Here is a 19,263-nt window from a genome sequence, read left to right as displayed (position 1 = left end):
TGTCTCCATTCCCTACCAATGTGTCTTTTCTGAGGAGCTAGGATCTCTCCCTGAGTCTTCATCTTATGGTAGAGGATTTGGGCTGTGCCAAGCACCCTCAGCCCTCTTGGTGTGCCGGACAGCCTAAGCTGGTGGAGTTGCTTCTGCAGCCCCTGCGCCCTGCTGCCAGCAACACCCTGCTAGAGCATGCTGGTGGGGAGAGGGAGCAGCAGCAGTGCTGTCTGGAGGAAAGGAGAGGGCTAGGCATGGTGCTAGTACAGAGATGCCATGGAACTGCTGTGGTTTCTGTGCCCAATAGCTGTGACATCAAGCAGTCAAATCCCTCCCCCAACATGCTGGTGTCTTGCATGCCATGGGAACATCATGAGTTGGTTTTCCATGGAGGAAATAGGAAAGCCAGGCAGGGAGGCACCCAGAGTGGGAGCAACCAGCTTTGTTTTGGTGACTGAGCTGGAGGGAGCCACCTCCATGGACAAACTGGGAACTTCTGTGTGCTTGGCAGTGCTGTTCCAAAAGGGAGGGGTAGCTGCTGCTGGATGAAGCACAAGGAATACCCAGGAACTAACATCAGAGTTCTTCCTGCTTTGGTAGCTAGTAGACATTAGCATCACAGAGAAGAATTTTTCAGATTAAGCTGACTTCCGGACAGACATATAAGAGTTAATAAGAGTGCATTGCTCTGAATGTAGATCATTCTTTGCCTTGTTTGAGTACCTTTTTAATTTGGAATTTAATAGTGGTACTGTTGCTGCCATCCTCCTTGTATAGCTCCTGTTCTCAGTAAATCTCAGTGGAATTAGCCTTCCCTAGAAGACACTTTCTGCCTGTTCAGTAAATGGGGAAACTAAGACACAGGATGGTGATGAGTTACAAGATGTCACTGTAGGCTGGGAACAAGTCCAGGAAAAGAGCCCAGCTTTATCAGGCTCTTAGTCCCTGCTCCCTGTACAAGGAAAGCAGCCAGTTTCTATGGCTGCAGACCCACAAATGACATCACTGACAGCTGCTGTCCTTCCCATGTCAGAGCTCTGCCAGCCTACTCACCAGGAGATGTGTCTGCTCTTTTTCCTTTGCAGGAGGCCTGGGAGAACAGTCTCTTGTGTCAAGTGAGAATGCCACTTCAGCTGATCGCAGTAACAAAGCAGTTAAAAAGGGTAATGTGGTACCCCACCCTGACCTTTGGGTATCTTTTATTTACTTTTTTTATCCCCTGTAAAACCACATTTTGTCCTGTGTAAATGTGTGTGCCTTCGTACCTGGGAGACCAGCCCTGCCCAGGTGTCTGCATTTGTTGCTGTTGGTGGACTCTCTGCAAGGGTGACTTTGCCTTGTATAGTGTGGTGGGTTGACCCTGGCCAGCAGCCAAGTACTCACACAGCTGCTGGGTCACTATCCCCTCCTCCAGCAGGATAGGTGACAGAACAGGAAGAGCAAAAGTGAGAAAACTCATTAGTTGAGATACAGTTTAATAAATGAAAAAGGAGGGAAAAAAACCCAAACCAAGTGATACAAAGTTAGTTGCTCACCCCAGTCAGTTTCTGAGCAATGGCTACCTTGGAAAACAAAACCACACAGTTTTTATTGCTGAGCATGATGGCAGTATGGGATATCCATTTGGCCAATGTGGCTCAACTGTCCCAGCTGCATCCTCTCTGCTTCTTGCGTATCCTGTCTCTACTTGCTTGGGGAATGGAGAGGGCTCAGCAGAGTGAGAATAAGAAAGCCTTGACGCTGTGCAAGCACTGTTCAGCAGTAGCCTGAACATTGGTGTGTCATCAACATTGGTTCAGCCACAGATCCAAAACATAGTAGGTACCTCATGGGCTGCTATGAGGAAAGTGAACTCCATCCCAGCCAGACCCAGTATGTACAGGTAGTCATGACTGTCAGGGAGAGCAGCTGTTTTATTCCAAGGCAGAGAGTGTCATGATAGCTGGCTGCTCCTTGCTGTAGGAATCACCCAGGCCAAGTTTTGTAGTTGTCTTCTGCCACTCATGTAGGTGAGGTATTACCAGACCCGTGATCTTACTGGCATTTCCACAGGGTTGCCCTGCTCTATACAAGATGTTTGCAACTCACTGTGTGCAGGAGGCACTGTTGTTTCCCATGTGCAGACAGAGGCACTGAGGAAGAGAGACCATGCAGTAGGTCAGTCCAGGGTGGGGATGTTTGCACTCATGACTGCTGTGTTCATAGCTCAGTGCTGTATTTCCTTATCAGAGCTTCTTATGTCTCCTGAGCTGCTGGCAGGCCTGAGGCAGTGGGCAAGAGCGCTTGAGGAAGGTGTTTCTATGTTGGTGCTTCTCTCTGCTGTTTTCCACTTAGAGATGGGCTGGTGCTGCTGCTGGTATAAAGCTGAACTGTGTCTGCTGGCCAGATGAGACTGGGAGACCCCTGAGTGAGTTTCAGAGAGCAGAAGGGGCTGTTTCATGGCACACTGCAGATATGGAGTGCTGCATGGGCTGTGGGCAGTGTAAGGAGTCTCCCACCCACGGCTGGTGTGCAGAAACCTCTGAGTATTGTTTGTCATGGAGGGATGGGGGATTTTAGGAAAGGTCTCGGTTATCCCAGGCTTAGCAATAGTATAAGTCAGTAAGAGAGGCTAAATCCAGTTAGACTTAGCATTAGAAAGGCTGCATGGCTTTATCTTTCACTGAAGAAACCCTCTCCATGCATGCAACGTGGCAGTGACTGTAAGCAGTGCTTCTTCAAGCATGCTATACACATTTGCTCCTTTCCATTAAAATTAAAAGATTCAGCATGGATGGACATTTGTGCTAAGTATAGAATACCTCAGCTTTTCCACCCTGAGCATCTCTCCTCCAGCAGAGACTGGCTGTTCTGTATATGTTTCCAAACCACCAGAGACCTAGCATATGAAAACAAACACTTTTATGTAATACTTTTCAGCCTTGAGTATAGGTTTCAGTCTAAGGGACCTGTCCTTTTCTTCCAAGGCCAACTCAAATGATTAGTTGTTGCTGTTGTGAAGCTAGCCCTGCCAGAACAAAACTTTCTCTGCAGATCTGGATGAGTAGGGCAGGTTGAGAATATACCGTGACATCTGTGCCTGTTTGACCGCCATCCTCCCATTTCCCCCATTTAAGTATTGTGTCCCCATCTATGAAGTTGCTGTTGGAGAGAGTGTGTGGCTAGAGATAGGGCAGGTGTCCCTTCATACCCCTCTGGGAGAATAGGTTTGACATAGTGCATAGGGAGGCTCCAAGGCAAGAAGGGACAGGTTGCTACAGATTAACTGTCTCTGAGTCCCAAACAAATCACTGGCGAATCTGGCTATGGCGTCTGGTTTGGGTTAACATCTTGCTTTTTCTGTTTTTCTTTTTCTGAAGCTCCAGGGTATTACCTGAGGGCTGCATGTGGAACTAAAGAGGACTTAAACAGTGTTGCCACTCTGTCTTGCAGATGGCAGGCAGAACACAACACTTGCGAGGACATCGAAGAGGAAGGAATATAAAGATGAGTCTGGGATGGATAGACATTCTTCTCCCAGAGTGCGCAGAGCAACCACATCCAGGGCTGAGAGGATCTGGCCAGGGGGGGTCATCCCCTATGTGATCGGAGGAAATTTCACTGGTCAGTAGTGAAAATGTTGCTCCCTGTTTGCTCGGGGGTGAGTGTTTCAGAATGTGTGGGAGACCTTGGGAACCGAGTTTTCCCATAAATGACTCAGGTCCTTGGGAGCCTCTCTACTGAGACAGGGTGGGCACGTGGTTGCACAGGAATTGTGCACTGCTGAAGCCTGAGACTGAAGTGTGCAGTGAGATGGTTCTTCTCTTGGATTCCAAGAAATAATTGGGCGACTTGGTCACTTTTCTTGATTGCTTCAGGGGCTGGCACTTGTGAGCTGCATTCATACTCTGTGTTTCCAGAAAGGGACCCTCTCTGCTCTTGGAAGAGCAGGAGCAGAAGTACAGTGAATTGCTTTCTGAAGTCTCACTCAGAGAACTTTCCCTGTGCACTCTGCTTCCTCACCTGCTGTTTGCTGTGTACCAAGCTTCAGGGTCTCCTCTAGCTGTGTGAGGGAGAGAAACAGTGAGCCATGTCCCACGGTGGATAAGGAGTTCTCCAAAGTATCCTTTTTAGGATATTTATAGCATCTCCAGGGCACTGTCCAAACTAAGATGTCTCTTGGGGTGCAGCAGATCTTTTGCAAGTCTCTCGTGCAAAGCAGACGAATAACTTTATTTGATACCACCTCTCTGTAGCTCAGTGGTTGCCCATAGGATTGGTTTCCTTGACTCATGGATAACAAATGTTCTGTGCCTCGCTGGAGCCAGCTCCTTCCTGTCTCCCCCAGGCTGCCTCCACCATCTCCCATTTAGATCCTGCAGAACTTATTCCTTTGAGCTCCTGTGACGTACTTCGGCCCAGCAGCAAAGGGCAGTTTGGGAACCACTCCTGTACAGTGTGGGTTTGCCTCCCTAGTCCTGCTCCTCCTGCTAGTTTGGGGTGATCCTCAAGACCTTTTTAACATGTTCACTCAGACCCCATCTTATTCTGGCACCCGCACTGCTGCCAGGAGTCTGGGAAGCTCCAGTGGAAGGGTCTGTTCATCTCCTACAAAAGGAGGGGCTCATGCAACCTGACAGGGTATTGAGTAGCCTGCTAGCCACAACTGTCCCCCTGCATTTGTCAGAGAACATCCATCCTCATCCCTTAGGGTCTGATGAGAAAGTCTGCTCTGTGTAATGTGTGTCCCACTGCCCTAAGCAGTCCAGAGTGGGTAATACCACCCTTCCCTTTGGGTGGTGACTGTGTAAGAAGCAGCTCTCGTCATAGCACAGTTGTCTCTTGCATTCAACTTGGGCTTTTGCCTCAGCTTAATCCCTCCCTGGAGCTCCTGTCTGTATCCCTGGTGCCTTTCTGGTGTACTTCTGGCCTCCCCCCCTCTCTAGTCCCTCTGGAGAATGGCAGCTTGCTCTGCAGCCCTGTGTGTACCAGAAGCTATGCTGGAAAGGCAGTGTAGGGCAGCCTCCTGGCTGTGTGCTGCTCTGGGGAATTGCTTCCCAGCTGTGTGACTGTTCTGGATGCTGCTCAGTGACCACTGGGAGGTATGCTGCTCCAGTGGTCCTGTGGCCTGTCTTCTTGCTAGTGTGCAACAGGCATAATACCCTGCTTCTCAGGTGTTTCTCTGTGCGAGTCCTGCGCTGTCCCTCAGTTCAAGTGCAGAGCAGCAGTGTATCTCTCTACCTTCTTACACTTCCCTGAGACTGCCTCTAGCTCCTATACAGTTTTTGCTTCTAATTTTAAATACCTGAATATAGTTTTGTCTTAGTTTTGAGGAACATCTATAACTCTCGGGAGATTCTTGGATCTTGAAAGCTGTTTGTAGTCATGTTATGTTGCAGGATAAGAGGAAACTTGTCACACCACTGAGTAGCTGGTGCACAGATCAGAACAACCAGGAGCTCTGTCAGAATGACCTCTACCTAGTGTGGTGACATTTCTCATATGCAGAAGTATTGATGTGCTTAACCAAGTTTGATGCCTGTTTAATTAGAGCAATTAGTTTATCAAACAGAAGGAGGTTAAAGTATGATACAGTACATTCATCCTATAATAGGAAGTGGGTCCCAGATTCCTGGAGGTGTCTACAGGTATAGGATTGACTGTTCACCTATCCAGATGAAGTCCATTAGAGACTTTCGTGAAAGCCAGGCCTTCACTGTTGGCTGCTCTTCGATTTCTTTTTTCAGGAACCCAAAGAGCTATCTTTAAGCAAGCAATGAGGCACTGGGAGAAACACACTTGTGTGACATTTGTGGAGAGAACAGATGAAGAGAGTTTCATTGTGTTCACATACAGAACATGCGGGTAAGTGATACACAAATTCCCTGCACCTAGCTGTGTTGCAGACATCCCTTTCATTGATAGATGGCTTTGTGAGTCTAGCTCTGGTTGGAATAAACCAATTACTACATTGGGGAATCTGTCATAGAGATCCATCCTTACTCTCTGTAAGATTCGCCGGGATAACTTCATATTTGCTCAGAACAAGGTGCTAAGCCTTTCTGGAATTTTTTTCCTGGGATAATACTTAAGTGTATATAGGTATTTTTATAGATGTGTACTGATGTGTTTTCTTTATACGTACACACACACACACATCTAAGTACATATAGTATATGCAACTGGTAACCTGTCCTGCACCCTGCCAGATGCCATCTCCTGTTGCTATGTCTCAAACTTCCCCATTTAATTGATGTGCTGCATTGGTTTTCTTTTCCAGATGCTGCTCATATGTGGGTCGCAGAGGAGGAGGCCCTCAGGCTATATCCATTGGGAAGAACTGTGACAAGTTTGGTATTGTGGCTCATGAGCTGGGTCATGTAGTGGGTTTCTGGCATGAGCACACACGGCCTGACAGGGACCAGCATGTCACAATCATCAGAGAGAACATACAGCAAGGTAAAATGGCACTTCAGGTTATTCCACCTGACTTTTGGATGGGTGGAAACCTTTCTTGCTGGATTTGTGGAAAACCCTAGTGATCCATGAGCCGGGATGGAGCAGAAATATTGATAGGCCTTGTCTAGAATGAGGGCCAAAATATTTGGGTGAATAGAGATTTTGGATGTTCAGGTGGAATTTTTGGAAAGTAGGAGTATATCCCTTTCATTCTAGGCTCCCAGAACTTTTAAAAAGTTTTTTTAAAACTTTAAAAAAAAACCTTTAAAAAAAAAAAATAAATTGTTTTTTTGCCTTTGTTGGCATTACAGGTCAGGAGTACAACTTTTTAAAGATGGAAGCTGGGGAAGTGAACTCGCTGGGAGAGACCTATGACTTCGACAGCATCATGCATTATGCTAGGAACACATTCTCCAGGTGAGAATCCAAAGTTACATGTCCTTTGGACTATCTTCAGTAGTTGTGATTAGCTCTGTGAGATACATGGAGCCTAGAAGGAGACCTGTGATCTATTGCAGAGATATGTGGCACTTGCAGTGATCTCAAAACACCTTTGAATCTCTTGGTTGTCTAGCTCATGCTTTAGGGTCACAATATTGCCTTCCGAATCCCTGGCAACTTTCCCAAGGGAGAATTTAAAGTCTAGATCATGATCTTTAATTGCTTGGCTACTTTTTTAACCATTTATGCATGTACTTTAGATCATGGCCTCTGCAGCTCTGTGATTCTGGGTTCTTCATGGAGAAATTTTCAGTCCTGTTCCTGTTCTGACTAGCTGGCCAATTTCTGTGTAGGCTGTTTGCCTTTGACTTCCATCTCATCCCTCCAGATGGAGCCCATTTTGTGATCAGACAGCTCTACTAGATAAAGAGGGGAAATGAGCATAGTTATGTCCTGGATTTGGAATGAGAGCTACTGGGTGACTAGTTCAATTTTGCTGCATTATTTGAAGTTTTTTCTATAAATCCCACTAATGCTCCTTCCTAAGAGCTTTCATTCACTACATGCTGTGAGTAAAGGGGATGGGAGGCAGAGCACAAATATTCACACTCTTGAGAACTTTTTGTTGCAAAAATTACATGTGTCCTTGGGGCTTTTTTAGTTTTCTTACTCTCTAGTTGTATGGAATTGCCAAGCCTATTGTTTTGTGCTTTTGTTTCTAACACTTCACATCAACCAAGGGAAAACGATCAAACTTGCTGAAATGCTGCTTGTTCTGGCAGTGGGAGATGGTGGCTGAGCAAGGGTGCTTTGCAGCCTTCAGAAATTTCTTTGGATCAGATACTCAAAGCAAACAGTTTTTCTTCTCTTGAGGCATCTGCTGGACCTTTCCAGGATTTTCTAGACTATAAATGGTTATAATTGTCTTGCACAAAAGCAGGATTAAGTTATTACTGCCATTTATATTGTGGATGCCTTTGAGTCTGTGTCTCTTGTAAACCAGGGTCCTTCAGAACACTGCTGGGCCAAAAAGGGATAAAAATGGCAAGAGTCCTTCTAAATTTGAATTGGTGCTTAATAGGATTTTTAATTCTGTTTTCTTTAAGCCCTTTGTTTCTGTGACCCACCCTCACCCCAGTAGCACTCTTTGTGCAGTAATTGAACTGGGCACTAAGTGCCTCTGTGGGCTGATTGTGCTCTCACCGTAAATAGGCAGTGCTGGGAACAGGCTTTTACTTTACCAAGACCTATCTTGACATCTGCTGCCCTAAGGGAACCATGCTTACCTTGACCAATCAGTAGAGATTTGTGCATGTAGGCATGTCTCCTTCCCACCTTACTGAGTTTTGTGGTTGCTGGTCAATTGCAACCCGACTGATAAAAACATAGAGCCCATGAAAGCATTAAGTTCCAGCATGTCTCATTAAGACCAGTGACTAGAAATAGGAGATAGCCCCTGCATGATGCTGCTAAGGGAAGAGCTGTAGTGGGTGTGTTAGTTCGTTAGCATACATCAGAAAGTCCACATAGGAAAAAGATGGTCTGAGCACCCAACCAGTGGAGAAGGGGTGTGTGAGTGAAGAGGAGGTGAAAGATACAGAGCCGTGTCTGTGACTCATTGTCTTGAATCAGCTCTTAGGTGGCACTTAGCACAACCTTGTTTATGACTCCTGGTGAATATTGATGATAGCAAATCAGATGGTGTTTGCCATGGTCAAATGCTGCTGCAGATCCTAGGCCCTTTTTATTCTAAAATTTATACCTAGGACAGAAAGGGACAACAATGATGGCAGTAACAAGTTTTTACCATGGGAACTTCTGTTCTCGTCTATCTCAGAAAGCTGCCTGTTTTGCAGAGTATGGCTGCAGGCTTTTATTTCCCAATGCATTCCTTACAGACATGGCAGCAAATTAAATTGAATATTGCTGTCTCATTAAACAATTTATTTTATGGCTGTCAAGACCCATAAATGGCAGCTTAGCAATAAGAAAGTTTAAACCTCCACAGAGTCCTAAGCAAATAGTGGGTTAGCTTAATTCACTGAGTCTCTTGCTAGTAGGCATGGCAGCACAGCAAAACATGAGCTCTGCAAAGCCTGTGTTTGAATTAGGGTGCAGGTAGCACTGTCTGCATGTCAAGGGGCATCTTCTTGATGTATTGGCAATATGCCATCCTAATCCTGCAGAAGATACATACACATGGCACTTGCATACTCCACAGGTTTTACTGTGTGAAGTAGGGTTATGTTGTCTCTCCTCTGCAGATGGGGATATAAATAACAGAGTTGGGACAAAATGTAGCTGCCTGTAGCTAAGTGCTTAACCTGCCTTGAACATCTGCTTTCTTGAGTGGTGTTTTAAGCACTTGTATCTGTTGCCTTCAGATGGGATGGTAAATCTTCAGCATTTCTCAAGATCAGTTGATAGTTCCATAACATTTATGTAACACTTTACACGCTCAGGATACGATGCAGTGCTAATGACTCTTGAGAGCATCTCTGCTTAAACTCTGTCATTCTTAGCTAGTAGCAATGGTGGGTTTTCGTGCTTGACTTACCACTGCATTGGGCAGCTACTGTACACTCTGCCCATGCCAAGCAGGAGAATGAGGCATCCAGGATTCCTGGGCTCTTTTTCTACCTCTGGGAGGAGAGGTCAAGTATTTATTCAAGAACAGTACTGGTGTTAGAGTGCCTGAGCTGCTCTGTTTAGTGATGTCTGCTTGGTGTTTATTAATTTGTGAGCCAAAGTATCAATGCTCTCAGAGACACTCACCAAACATGCAACTTAACACCATAAAGTGTTGTATGGTGTTTGGGTGTACAGCATGGGACTGCTGGGACCTGTGTGGTTTAGGCCAGAAAGACTCTCTTCTGTTCTCAGTTCCTTTGTAAAATGAGAGGAACTATACTTACTGCCCCCTAATTTGGAGTCAGGTTCAGCAATGCGTGTGAAAGAAGCACAAAATTCAGTTGGTGGAAAAAGCAAACCCAGAAATCTTACTGTCCCAACCTAGGTTACAGCGTTCAGGAAGAAAATGTGTTTGGCAGGTACTAAGGGATCACAATTTAAAGCTGTGAGTTGTTTCCTTTGTGTGAGCAAGACCCTAGGTGTATGCTCTGTGCAGGAGGCTGGGAGCTGTGAGTATGCAGCCATGAGGGCTGGAATGGGAAAAAAGAATCAAAAGTTTGAGTGTGCAAGTAGTGGTTTCTCTATTAAACTTTGTAATTCTTCCCTGGCTGAGCCTGGAGATCTGCATAAAACATTTCACTGGCCACAAAAGTATGTCCCTGACAAATGCTGAGTTCTTCTGTGAACTCCTGATGAGGCTTGAAAACTTACTGTGAGCAAATGACCTGTTTCTCTGTTCATGGTGTTTCTGGAATTGGAGGATTTATTTTTGATATATAAACTTAAATATTGAGTTCAGCCTGAGGCATGCAGCTGGCATGTAGAATGCCAGCCTGAATTTGTCAATCAAAATTTGATGGGCTTACCTCAGAACTTGTAAGCACTGATTTTTAGTGCTAATCAGGAATTTTCCTACCACTGAAGAAACCCCAACATCCCTAAAGCAAGAGATGATTCTAGTTTTTAAAACATATTAAACTCCTTCCCCTCTATTTCTTCCTTCAGTTTGAGTATTTACAAAATAATTTTCCACCACAAAGTATGTTTAATAGAATGATATTTTCTGTTCAAGAATATTGGCTGCACCTCTGGACAACTGTGATCCAAATACTCTGCTCACAGTATTTATTTAAAATTAAACTAATACAAAATCCCCTCTCAAACTCCTTCCCAAGGCTCTTATGCAGCTGAGCAGCCCAACAAACAGAATTACTTGCGTACTTAGAGCTTCACCCATACTTGAAGACTCTTGTGTTGGGAATAGGCAGCCCTAAAATTATTGCTTCTGTCCTGATTTTCCATTGGATTCTACAGACAGTTGTATCCTGTTCTTCAGAAAGAGAAGTCTGCTTCCCAGAGCTGATGCTGAAGTTTCAAGCTCACTGTTATCCTTGGCACCTCCAAGCCTGTTAGATATTCAGGGATGCAGTGAAATGCTTTCTGTGGACTAGACAGCCTGACTGTGAGAGCTTCCACTTTACCAGCCTGAAGGTCAGGTTTCTGATTCCTCCCTCCCACTTCAGCCCTGCAGTCCTAATGTTGCCTTAGGGTATCTCTTGTGTGCCAGCTCTTGCTTGGATGCGAGACCTTTGCATTTTGACGGAAGTGAGCTTAAATCCTTTTCTGGACTGAGATCAGAAGTGCAGTAGAGAGCTCCTGAGTATGAAGTACCGCATGGAAGAAATAACAAGGAAAAAAGGTAGAGAGAAATGGAGTTATTAACTTGGAAACTCATCCAGAACAAAGGTAGGGCACTTTTATCTTTCTCTTGTCTGTGGCAACTGCAGTCACTGCCAACCCAGTTCCATCTGCTACTGAACAAACTTCCTTTCCCTCTGCTTCTCTGGCTGAAGTGTCCAATCTGTGCTCCTGCTGAGCCAGATGTGCCATGAACCTTCTGCAAAGATATTTCATTGCTTTTTCTGATTTATGGCAAGGAATGTGCCTATATTCAAACAGAGGCAGCAGCAATCTTGATATATCAAAAGAGGAATTTACTGGCTTGGCAGACTTGCCTGTACATTTGGAAGCTGTCTGCTATAGTGAGAAGGCCACCTCAAGACATATGGTTATCACAATCTGCATTACTCTTGCTTGTTAGCATGGAATATATGGTCAAGGGGATGGTGTGGGAGGCCTGCCAGGATGACTTTCTGTGTATCGTGTCACTTTTCCTACTTCACTGCTCTTTGTCTTTCTGTTCTTCCCTTTAGAGGAGTTTTCCTCGACACCATCCTTCCCCGTCGTGATGATAACGGGGTCCGGCCAACTATTGGTCAGCGTATTCGCCTGAGTCAGGGAGACATCGCTCAGGCAAGGAAGTTGTACAAATGCCCAGGTAAATATGGCTTGTGGAGATGGCTCCAGCTTTATTGTATACACATGGTTTATCTGGAAGGCACTGGAGTTCAAGAGCACCTTAACAATCCCTTTGATGAAAGGGACTCAGGAAATGTAGACTATCAAATGCTTCAAGTTGGAGCTGTGTGCAAATTGATCTTGCCTAACATGTGTCTCCTATTAGTATTTTGCAAGTATTCCTGTTTGGTTTAGGGCTTCAGATTTGTCCAGTGTTCTCTACTGAAACTTAGTAAGAGGAGCTGCAGAGTAAGCTGGGAGAGGGGCTAGGATGAGGCTTGTGTTTTGCCGTTGGTTTCATGTAAATATACTAGCCAGAATTAAAGGTGTAGGCTCTGTTCATAGAAAATGGAATTGATGTACAAGGTCATGGACAGAGTGAAGTGGCAGAGGGATATCTGGTAAACCAGGGTCTCTGCACACCAACTGTCAAACTTGTGTTGAGTTATTTATATAGATGTTATCCCAGGGATGAGCCTTCAGGAAACACTAAGTGTGTCTCCGTGATTATGGTGTGTTGCATTGAGGCTCGGGAAATAACATGAAAGAAAGCCCGAAGATGCTGATTTATGAAACAACCATGTGCTGGAAGCTGATGCTTTGGGCTGTTCAGGGGACAGCTGTACCCCTCTTTTTACTGTAAAAGGGTTGATAGACTGGGAAGAGCTTTGATAGTGAACCTATCTACATACACGTGGTGTACTAAAGAGTCACAGTCTTGACTCTTGCTTTGTCTGGGGTCTGAAAAGATTGGAAAAAGAACACAGGGGTCACATACATGATTGGGAGACTAAATTTACCCATCAGAACAAAGAGATCCTTTTAAACTGGAGATATTAGTGAAAGTTTATGCAACAGTTTTAGCTGAATAGTTTAATAGAGAAAAACAGATTCCAGGGATGAAATCTGCCAGCCTTAAGGACAGGTTGAATGTGAGGATGTAAAGAGAGGCATAGATGGCACCCAGTCTGATACCTGTAGCGTGGGCTCCAGAAACTGAGAAGGGAGACGGCATGGAAGGTGTGATGCTTGGAGGGAGAAAATTTAACAAGCTCTGTTGACTTTCTACTGGTAGTGAAACATTCATGTGAAGATACTGGAGAATTAGAGAGTTACCCTAATTCTGCAGATTGATTCTGTAACATTTGAAAAATGAAAAAAAGGACTTTTGCAGGTATGGACCAGGAGTTTATCTAAATGGATTGGCCTGGCCAGCCTGTTGATCCCATTGAGAGTGGCTTTGACTGATCATAAACCTAATGCAATCTAATGACTAATCCTCTTGGAATAAGCACATCACAGAGAGGAAAAGGTGAGGAGGAGAGATAAGTTTTAGGAGTATGTCACATCTTAGTGAGTAGCTGGCTAGCACTGCTCTGTGAACCATTCATGAGGCCATGGAAAATGGTTGATAGGTGGTGTACAGATCTGCTTCTTCTCTGTATCCAGCTACAGGTCAGAGTATGATTTCACAAGGGTCTAGAATAAATTATGAGGATCAACAGTACTTTGGGGTCTGTGATGTTTGGGGATCACTGCTTAGCTTATAGTGAGTGATACAACTTTCTTAGGTGCGCCAGTTCTAACTAACATTTTTTTTCTTTTTTACCACTCATAATTTTCTTGCTTTTGGTTGAACAAGATGTAGTTCTTGGAAAATTATCTCACAGATTAGTTTAGGGATCTGTTCATTTGAATACTCAAAAAAAAAAAGGGATATCTTGCACTATATTTTTTGATGGAGTCAGACTTAATCCAAGCAGACCTTTCATTCCCATAGCTGGAAACATTGACTACGGACTCAGATTTCTTGAGGCAAGCTGAAAAGCCACTTTGTCCTGAGGTTAAAGTCAAACTAAAAGCTACAAAGCAACTTTCTTAAAATGAGGACCCTTCTGAGTTTCAAGTTTTCCACCTGCAAAGTAGAACTTTTCAACTTTTTACATTTTTTCCACAAAGCAGAGGTTATTGCAGTTCAGAAAATATTTGGCAGCAGAATTATTAGAGTTTTAAGCCTACTAAATATTTTTTCTTCAAATTGCTATTGTTTTGGTTTGTTTTTTTTTTTTTCTTTGCATCAAAATTTATACCCAGGTTGCAATTGAGGAGAAAGAGTGCAGTACATTTAATTACATGAACATCTTCAGCTGCCATTTGAATCTGTAGCTTGAAAAGTTCTCTTCCTCTGCAGAATGCAAAGCACAGGAGTCCAAAACCAAAGGACTTCAGTTGTATGTTCAAGCAGGGTCTGAATGAGACTTTAAGTGGAGGACAGCTTTGTTCAGTAGCCAAGCTGAGGATTTTTATGTAAAATGCAACAACATAGTCTAGGAGTTTAATGGCAAATGGTTTCCCTTTTAGAAAGAGTCTCCATATGAAAATGCCTAAGAAAATCCCCTCAAAAAGAGCTTGCATGGTGGAGGATGAGTTACAAGTGTGCAATGGTATGAGCCAGAACAACTGCTGTGTCTATTGTAAGAAACACGACTCTCCAACTCATTAGACTGGAGCTCTTGTGGCTGCTACAGTTAGGGCTGTCTTAGCTTCCCATTCCAAAACCCTGCTGTTTTAAATTACTCTTAATTCCCCAAAGCTTATAACTGCTGGGTTAAGGTTAGTGCCAAGCCAGGTGAAATCAGATGAAATTTGCTGAAGGAATTTCTGGAAGGCAAGATGCATTCTGCTGCGTAGTGGTAAATACTAGATTTGATATGGCTGCATGGTTGAGGATTTGATGAGTATAGTAACTATAAAAGACTTTAAAACAGCATATCCTGCAGTCTTGTGGTGTGTGAAAGGAAACAGGCCTGTGTGGCTGTGCTAACTGTGCAGGAATGGTTAAACTATGAATTGAGAATGGTCCTGCATTTATGTAATCTCATCCAATTCTGTGTTCAGCTTCAAAAAGATGTTGTGTACCAGTAACCAGCTGGTGAGCAGTAAGTGCCTGTCATTCAACTACTTCATCTACAAATGACTCCTGAAGCGTTCACCTTTCCTGCTATGCTTTTTGCCTCTGTTCCTTTCTAGCTGCTTACATGTGAAAACCACCTCAGCTCTGTTTCTTGGATCCCAGAAGTACCAAACACTAATCTTATTGGACCTATTGGCTTCTTTGCTACTAGGTGGAGTAGATTTGTATTGCTTATCGGTGTGCTCTGCAAGATACTGTGCTCTAAATACAAATATGCATTGCTTGTTATTATCCTGCTTCTCCCTACACAAGCAATCAGTCTCCTTTGTGCTGAAAGGCCAGCCTCTCCCAGCGTGTCTGGAGAGTTTCCTCTGCAAGGTTTGGATAGTTAGCTAGGTCTCCTTTCATGATGTTTTAGCAGAGTAGTGTTTGGTGGCAAGTATTTTAGTACCTGTTCCATAATTACACAGTCTTGCAAGGTACTGTGTAATTACAGTTAGGAGAATTCAGTCAAGGCTGTTGGAAACCTTCACTGTGATTCAGCTGAGGGCAGTAATCCTCTTTGTCCTATGTCATTATGGTAATGTAGTATGTGTTCCCAGTGATTTAGAGCTCTCTTTATAATTTAATATTTGTTTAAATAGATTTTTGAGCAGGGAAATAGAATGTTTATATATCTTGGTGAGTTATGGATTGAAATCCCCTCTTCAGATGTTGGCATTCCTAGAGCCATCCTAAGGTGGTGACCACTCCAGACCATTGACCAGCAGTGGTGACAGGCTCAGAATAAATATGGCTGGGATTCAGCTTCTTCAAGAAGTTTATCTGCTGGAGCAGCATGTGTTTCTTGGTTGAGGGTCCTAGGAGCATCCTGGGAGCTGAAATTGTCCTAACAGATTCTGGTACAGCTAATGAGGCAAGCCAAGAGGTGGAAAGGGAAGAAAGTGCATTTTTTCTGCAAATAGAAGTCCAGATTTCTTCTCCAGTTCATGCAGGCCATCAGGTTTTGCAAGCCTCTCTCTGCCCACCTGAAGAATACAGACAGCATCACCTGCCAAACATGCTGGGAGAGGCAGAAGGATTTTAGCTATTTCTGCAGAATACTTTGAAACTAAAACTTGCTGTGAAATGCTCCCTTGTAGTTGCATAATGGTAGAGAGAGATCTTAGGGTTCAAAACTGCTTGAGAAGGAAGGAGCGGTGTAGAGGTTTTGAACTCTGATTTATTTCCTTCATTCCTCTGGAGCAGATGCGTACATTTACCTGCCTGTTTTGCTTAGTGGTGCTTTTTTTGATTAGTTTAAAATACCTTTGGCTTCCTTGACAGGAATCACTTTGCCAGATCCCATGCTGACCTGTGTCTTGAAATGTGCAACTCGTTCTTAGGAGTGACTCCACCTTCCAGATTGCCCCTAGGAGCTGTTTGGTTGAGCAAAACCCCTTTTTGTGTCCCTGCCTATTGTTCATCTAGTCTGACCTGTCAAGCTGTGGGTCAAACAGCTTCAGGGAAATGAAGAATTTCTGGCCTAGGTGACTCCCTCTCCCCTTTTTGAAGATATTACACTTTTGAATGGAACCAGTCTCTTTTCACCTCCAACTTCCGACCCGCCCATCTAAATGTGATCATGGCTGAAAAATTAGCGAGTGTGTGATAGCATCAGGCAGAGGAACATCCCCTGACATTTCCATGAGAAAGGGAGCCAGATGTTTGGCCTTGTCGGATCTTTCAAAGAACTGCTGCTTAATGAGGGATTTTTGGGAGCTGCCTTACTGTCACTGAGGAAACCAAGTTGCAGGTCAAGGGCAGCTTTGTAACATCAATAGGCTATGAACTTAGAAAAAAACAACTGGAAATCGGGCAAGCCAAGGTTGCTGCTCCTTGCAATGGGTATTTGCATGTGTCTAGTGAGCACTCTGAAGGAAATGGGAGCTTTGATATTTGTGATCCTCCTACCTAACCAGTCAGCTGCTCTGCGGATGTAGATGGACACTGCTTGTTCCAGCTCAGTCCTCCTGTCTCAGAAAGCAGGAATTACAGTAGTCGCAGCTTTCCCAGATGTTGGAAGCTGTGGTTCCCCAAAAGGAGCATATGTGTGCGTATGTTACTGGCTTCCCAAAAGTCACTCTGGGATCTACATTTCATCAACTGCAGCTGGCCACAAAACAGGAAGGTGCGGAGCAGAGCAAGCTGCAGTGCTCATGTTTTATCCAGCACAGTGTGACAGCAGGGTAGGTGCTGGACAGCTGAAGCCTGAGTGTAGTGGGGCTTGCCCTGCATTTGTTAGGATGCTATAACTTAAAAAAAAAAAGACACTTAACAATTGTAACTAAGGAGAACTTCGTTAAGAGCTTTTAATGAAGGAAAAACAGATTTGCTAACAGTCTTGGTATTGCGATGTGGGGTGTGGTTAATATTTTGCATTTGATTAGTGGATGAGATATTTCTCAGTAGGTTGAAACCTAAAAGTGCTGGCACGTGGAAGGAAGATGAAGGTGCCTTTTTAAAACCCATATCCCCTGTGTCATTGCATTGATAATCTTATATCCTGGGAATCTTGACAAACTTCACATCACCCCTTTGGCAAGGTCTAAGGTAGTCAATGACTTTTGGCCAGTACCATGAATGAACATCCTTAGAATACCAGACACCAACCCGCACGCAGCAGCCATGTGCAAACAATTTGAATAGACCCTGGTATCTTTCTGAGGGTCACTCTTTGTTGCTGTTTTTTTCCCCTCTCTCGCAGCTTGTGGCGAGACCTTGCAGGACTCAACAGGCAATTTCTCAGCTCCTGGTTTTCCAAATGGCTACCCCTCCTATTCCCACTGTGTCTGGAGGATCTCAGTGACCCCAGGGGAGAAGGTAAGTAGGTGCTGCATCAGCATGAGGTGTACTCTGTGCTTCCCTTGCATCTGGTTTTGCCTGTGATGACCGTGTTAGCAGCTGCCAAAAGATCTGTGCATGCCTGGAGTACAGGGATGGAGACTGGAAAGACTCCTGAGCACCATCGCTGTCCTCCCAGAGATGAGGTCAGGAATACATGATCCTGAGGAGAGAACTGTGTGTTGATTTCTGATCCTTCCTCTCTATTTAAGGCTGAACCCCAAATGGACATTTTCTGCCACCCACTAGCCCCAGCTGAGCTCACCTTTCAAAGGCAGGTGCCAGTCAGATGAGTTAAGTAAAATGTGCCAGCAAACTGGGGTCCTGAAGGGACCTGAGGAGCCGTGAGTGACATCAGTGGCCTGCCCCTGTCATGCGGGCATAATGTCCCTGTCAGTGGGCTCCCGCTCCCCGCCTTGAATTGCCAAGCCCCACTGTGCATCAGTCACCCACCCTGTCCACTTTCCTCCCATCTCTTTTTGTTTTATTGATCTTCCTGTGGAAATGAAATCTTTCCTTAATCCACTAACACCAGCCCTTCAGGCCTTTCATGCTGTACCAGGCTGCAGGAATGTGCAGCCCAGCTTGGGAGCTCCTCATCAGAGCGGCTTTGCTGAGGACCACCCTCGAGATGCACTTAAGACTCAGACTCAAACAAGGAAGAGCAGAGCTTGCTTGTTTTGCAGCAGCTGTCTTGCTCTGGGACCCAGTTCTGTCACCTGCAAGCACAGTCCCATGCAGTGCTGAGCTCCTACCATTAGCTGCAGGGAGAGTTTTGCTGGGGCAGAGGTGCCAAGAACCATCCAGGTTTTGAAACTACAGCAGTGGGAGTTTTGTGCTGTACATCTTACTGTAAATTCTCCCTTTGTCTCAGCCTCTTCAGAAGAGTTGTGTTGGATAGGACTCAGCATCTAAATGCTGAACCACTAATGGTAAAAAAACCCCAACAAAACAACAACAAACCCAAAAAACCCCAACAAGTTCAGATTAAATGCTTAAGCTTACTGTTTAATCAAATACAGCAATTGGTACAAAGTAACATCATGGCACTGAGGCGTTAGCTTAGAACAGATATTGAGCTTTTAGTATTCATCTGCATAGAAACAGATTAATCACCTTTTGCTGTCCAAAAGTCAGTAAACTGCAAAAGTGTGAACAGTGACATCGTTACAGTCTGCACTCTGCACATCCAGCCAGGGCTTTGGGGAAGGGTATCTGTTTTAACCTAATGATGTTTCTGTGTCAGACTATAGATGCAAATTAATACATCTATATTGTATTATATAGATGGGTCATGGGTCAAATCTTTCAAGGACAAAAATGCCACAAGTACCCCCATCGGTGACTTCCACAGGCCCTGAGCAAAGCCTGTAATCCTTGTTACAGAGGAAGGAGACCTAAGGGATGAAATTTTCATGCTAAGCTCTGCATGGTAAAGCCACTGAACACAATTGCATCACGGTGATGGAAACTTGTCAGCAAAATTAGCTCTTTCTTACAACAGTCATTTACATAAGGGTATAGACCCCTAACAGCTGTATTTTCAGGCAATGTGTTTCTCTGTGATATTCCCATTAATCAAAACCAATGATTCAATTTTTAATTGG

The 19,263-nt window shown here is 44.5% G+C and overlaps 1 protein-coding gene across 1 annotated transcript in view; it reads left to right on the top strand.

Annotated features, from left to right (window-relative positions):
• Nucleotides 1-1,076: 1,076 nt before the first annotated feature.
• The window catches only part of LOC104529065 (tolloid-like protein 2), a gene marked incomplete at both ends in the record, with an annotated part of 21,857 nt that continues 3,670 nt past the window's right edge, over nucleotides 1,077-19,263 (top strand). Inside the window, 7 exons of the mRNA XM_010173251.1 lie at nucleotides 1,077-1,154; nucleotides 3,424-3,594; nucleotides 5,718-5,835; nucleotides 6,251-6,429; nucleotides 6,741-6,846; nucleotides 11,715-11,839; nucleotides 17,520-17,635. Coding sequence (XP_010171553.1) covers nucleotides 1,077-1,154; nucleotides 3,424-3,594; nucleotides 5,718-5,835; nucleotides 6,251-6,429; nucleotides 6,741-6,846; nucleotides 11,715-11,839; nucleotides 17,520-17,635 — 893 coding nt within the window. The remainder of the gene's footprint in view (nucleotides 1,155-3,423; nucleotides 3,595-5,717; nucleotides 5,836-6,250; nucleotides 6,430-6,740; nucleotides 6,847-11,714; nucleotides 11,840-17,519; nucleotides 17,636-19,263) is intronic.

Source organism: Antrostomus carolinensis, unplaced genomic scaffold, assembly GCF_000700745.2.
Source record: "Antrostomus carolinensis isolate BGI_N321 unplaced genomic scaffold, ASM70074v2 scaffold36778, whole genome shotgun sequence".
Classification (NCBI taxonomy): Eukaryota; Metazoa; Chordata; class Aves; order Caprimulgiformes; family Caprimulgidae; genus Antrostomus; species Antrostomus carolinensis.
This window is presented reverse-complemented; position numbering and strand designations above follow the sequence as displayed.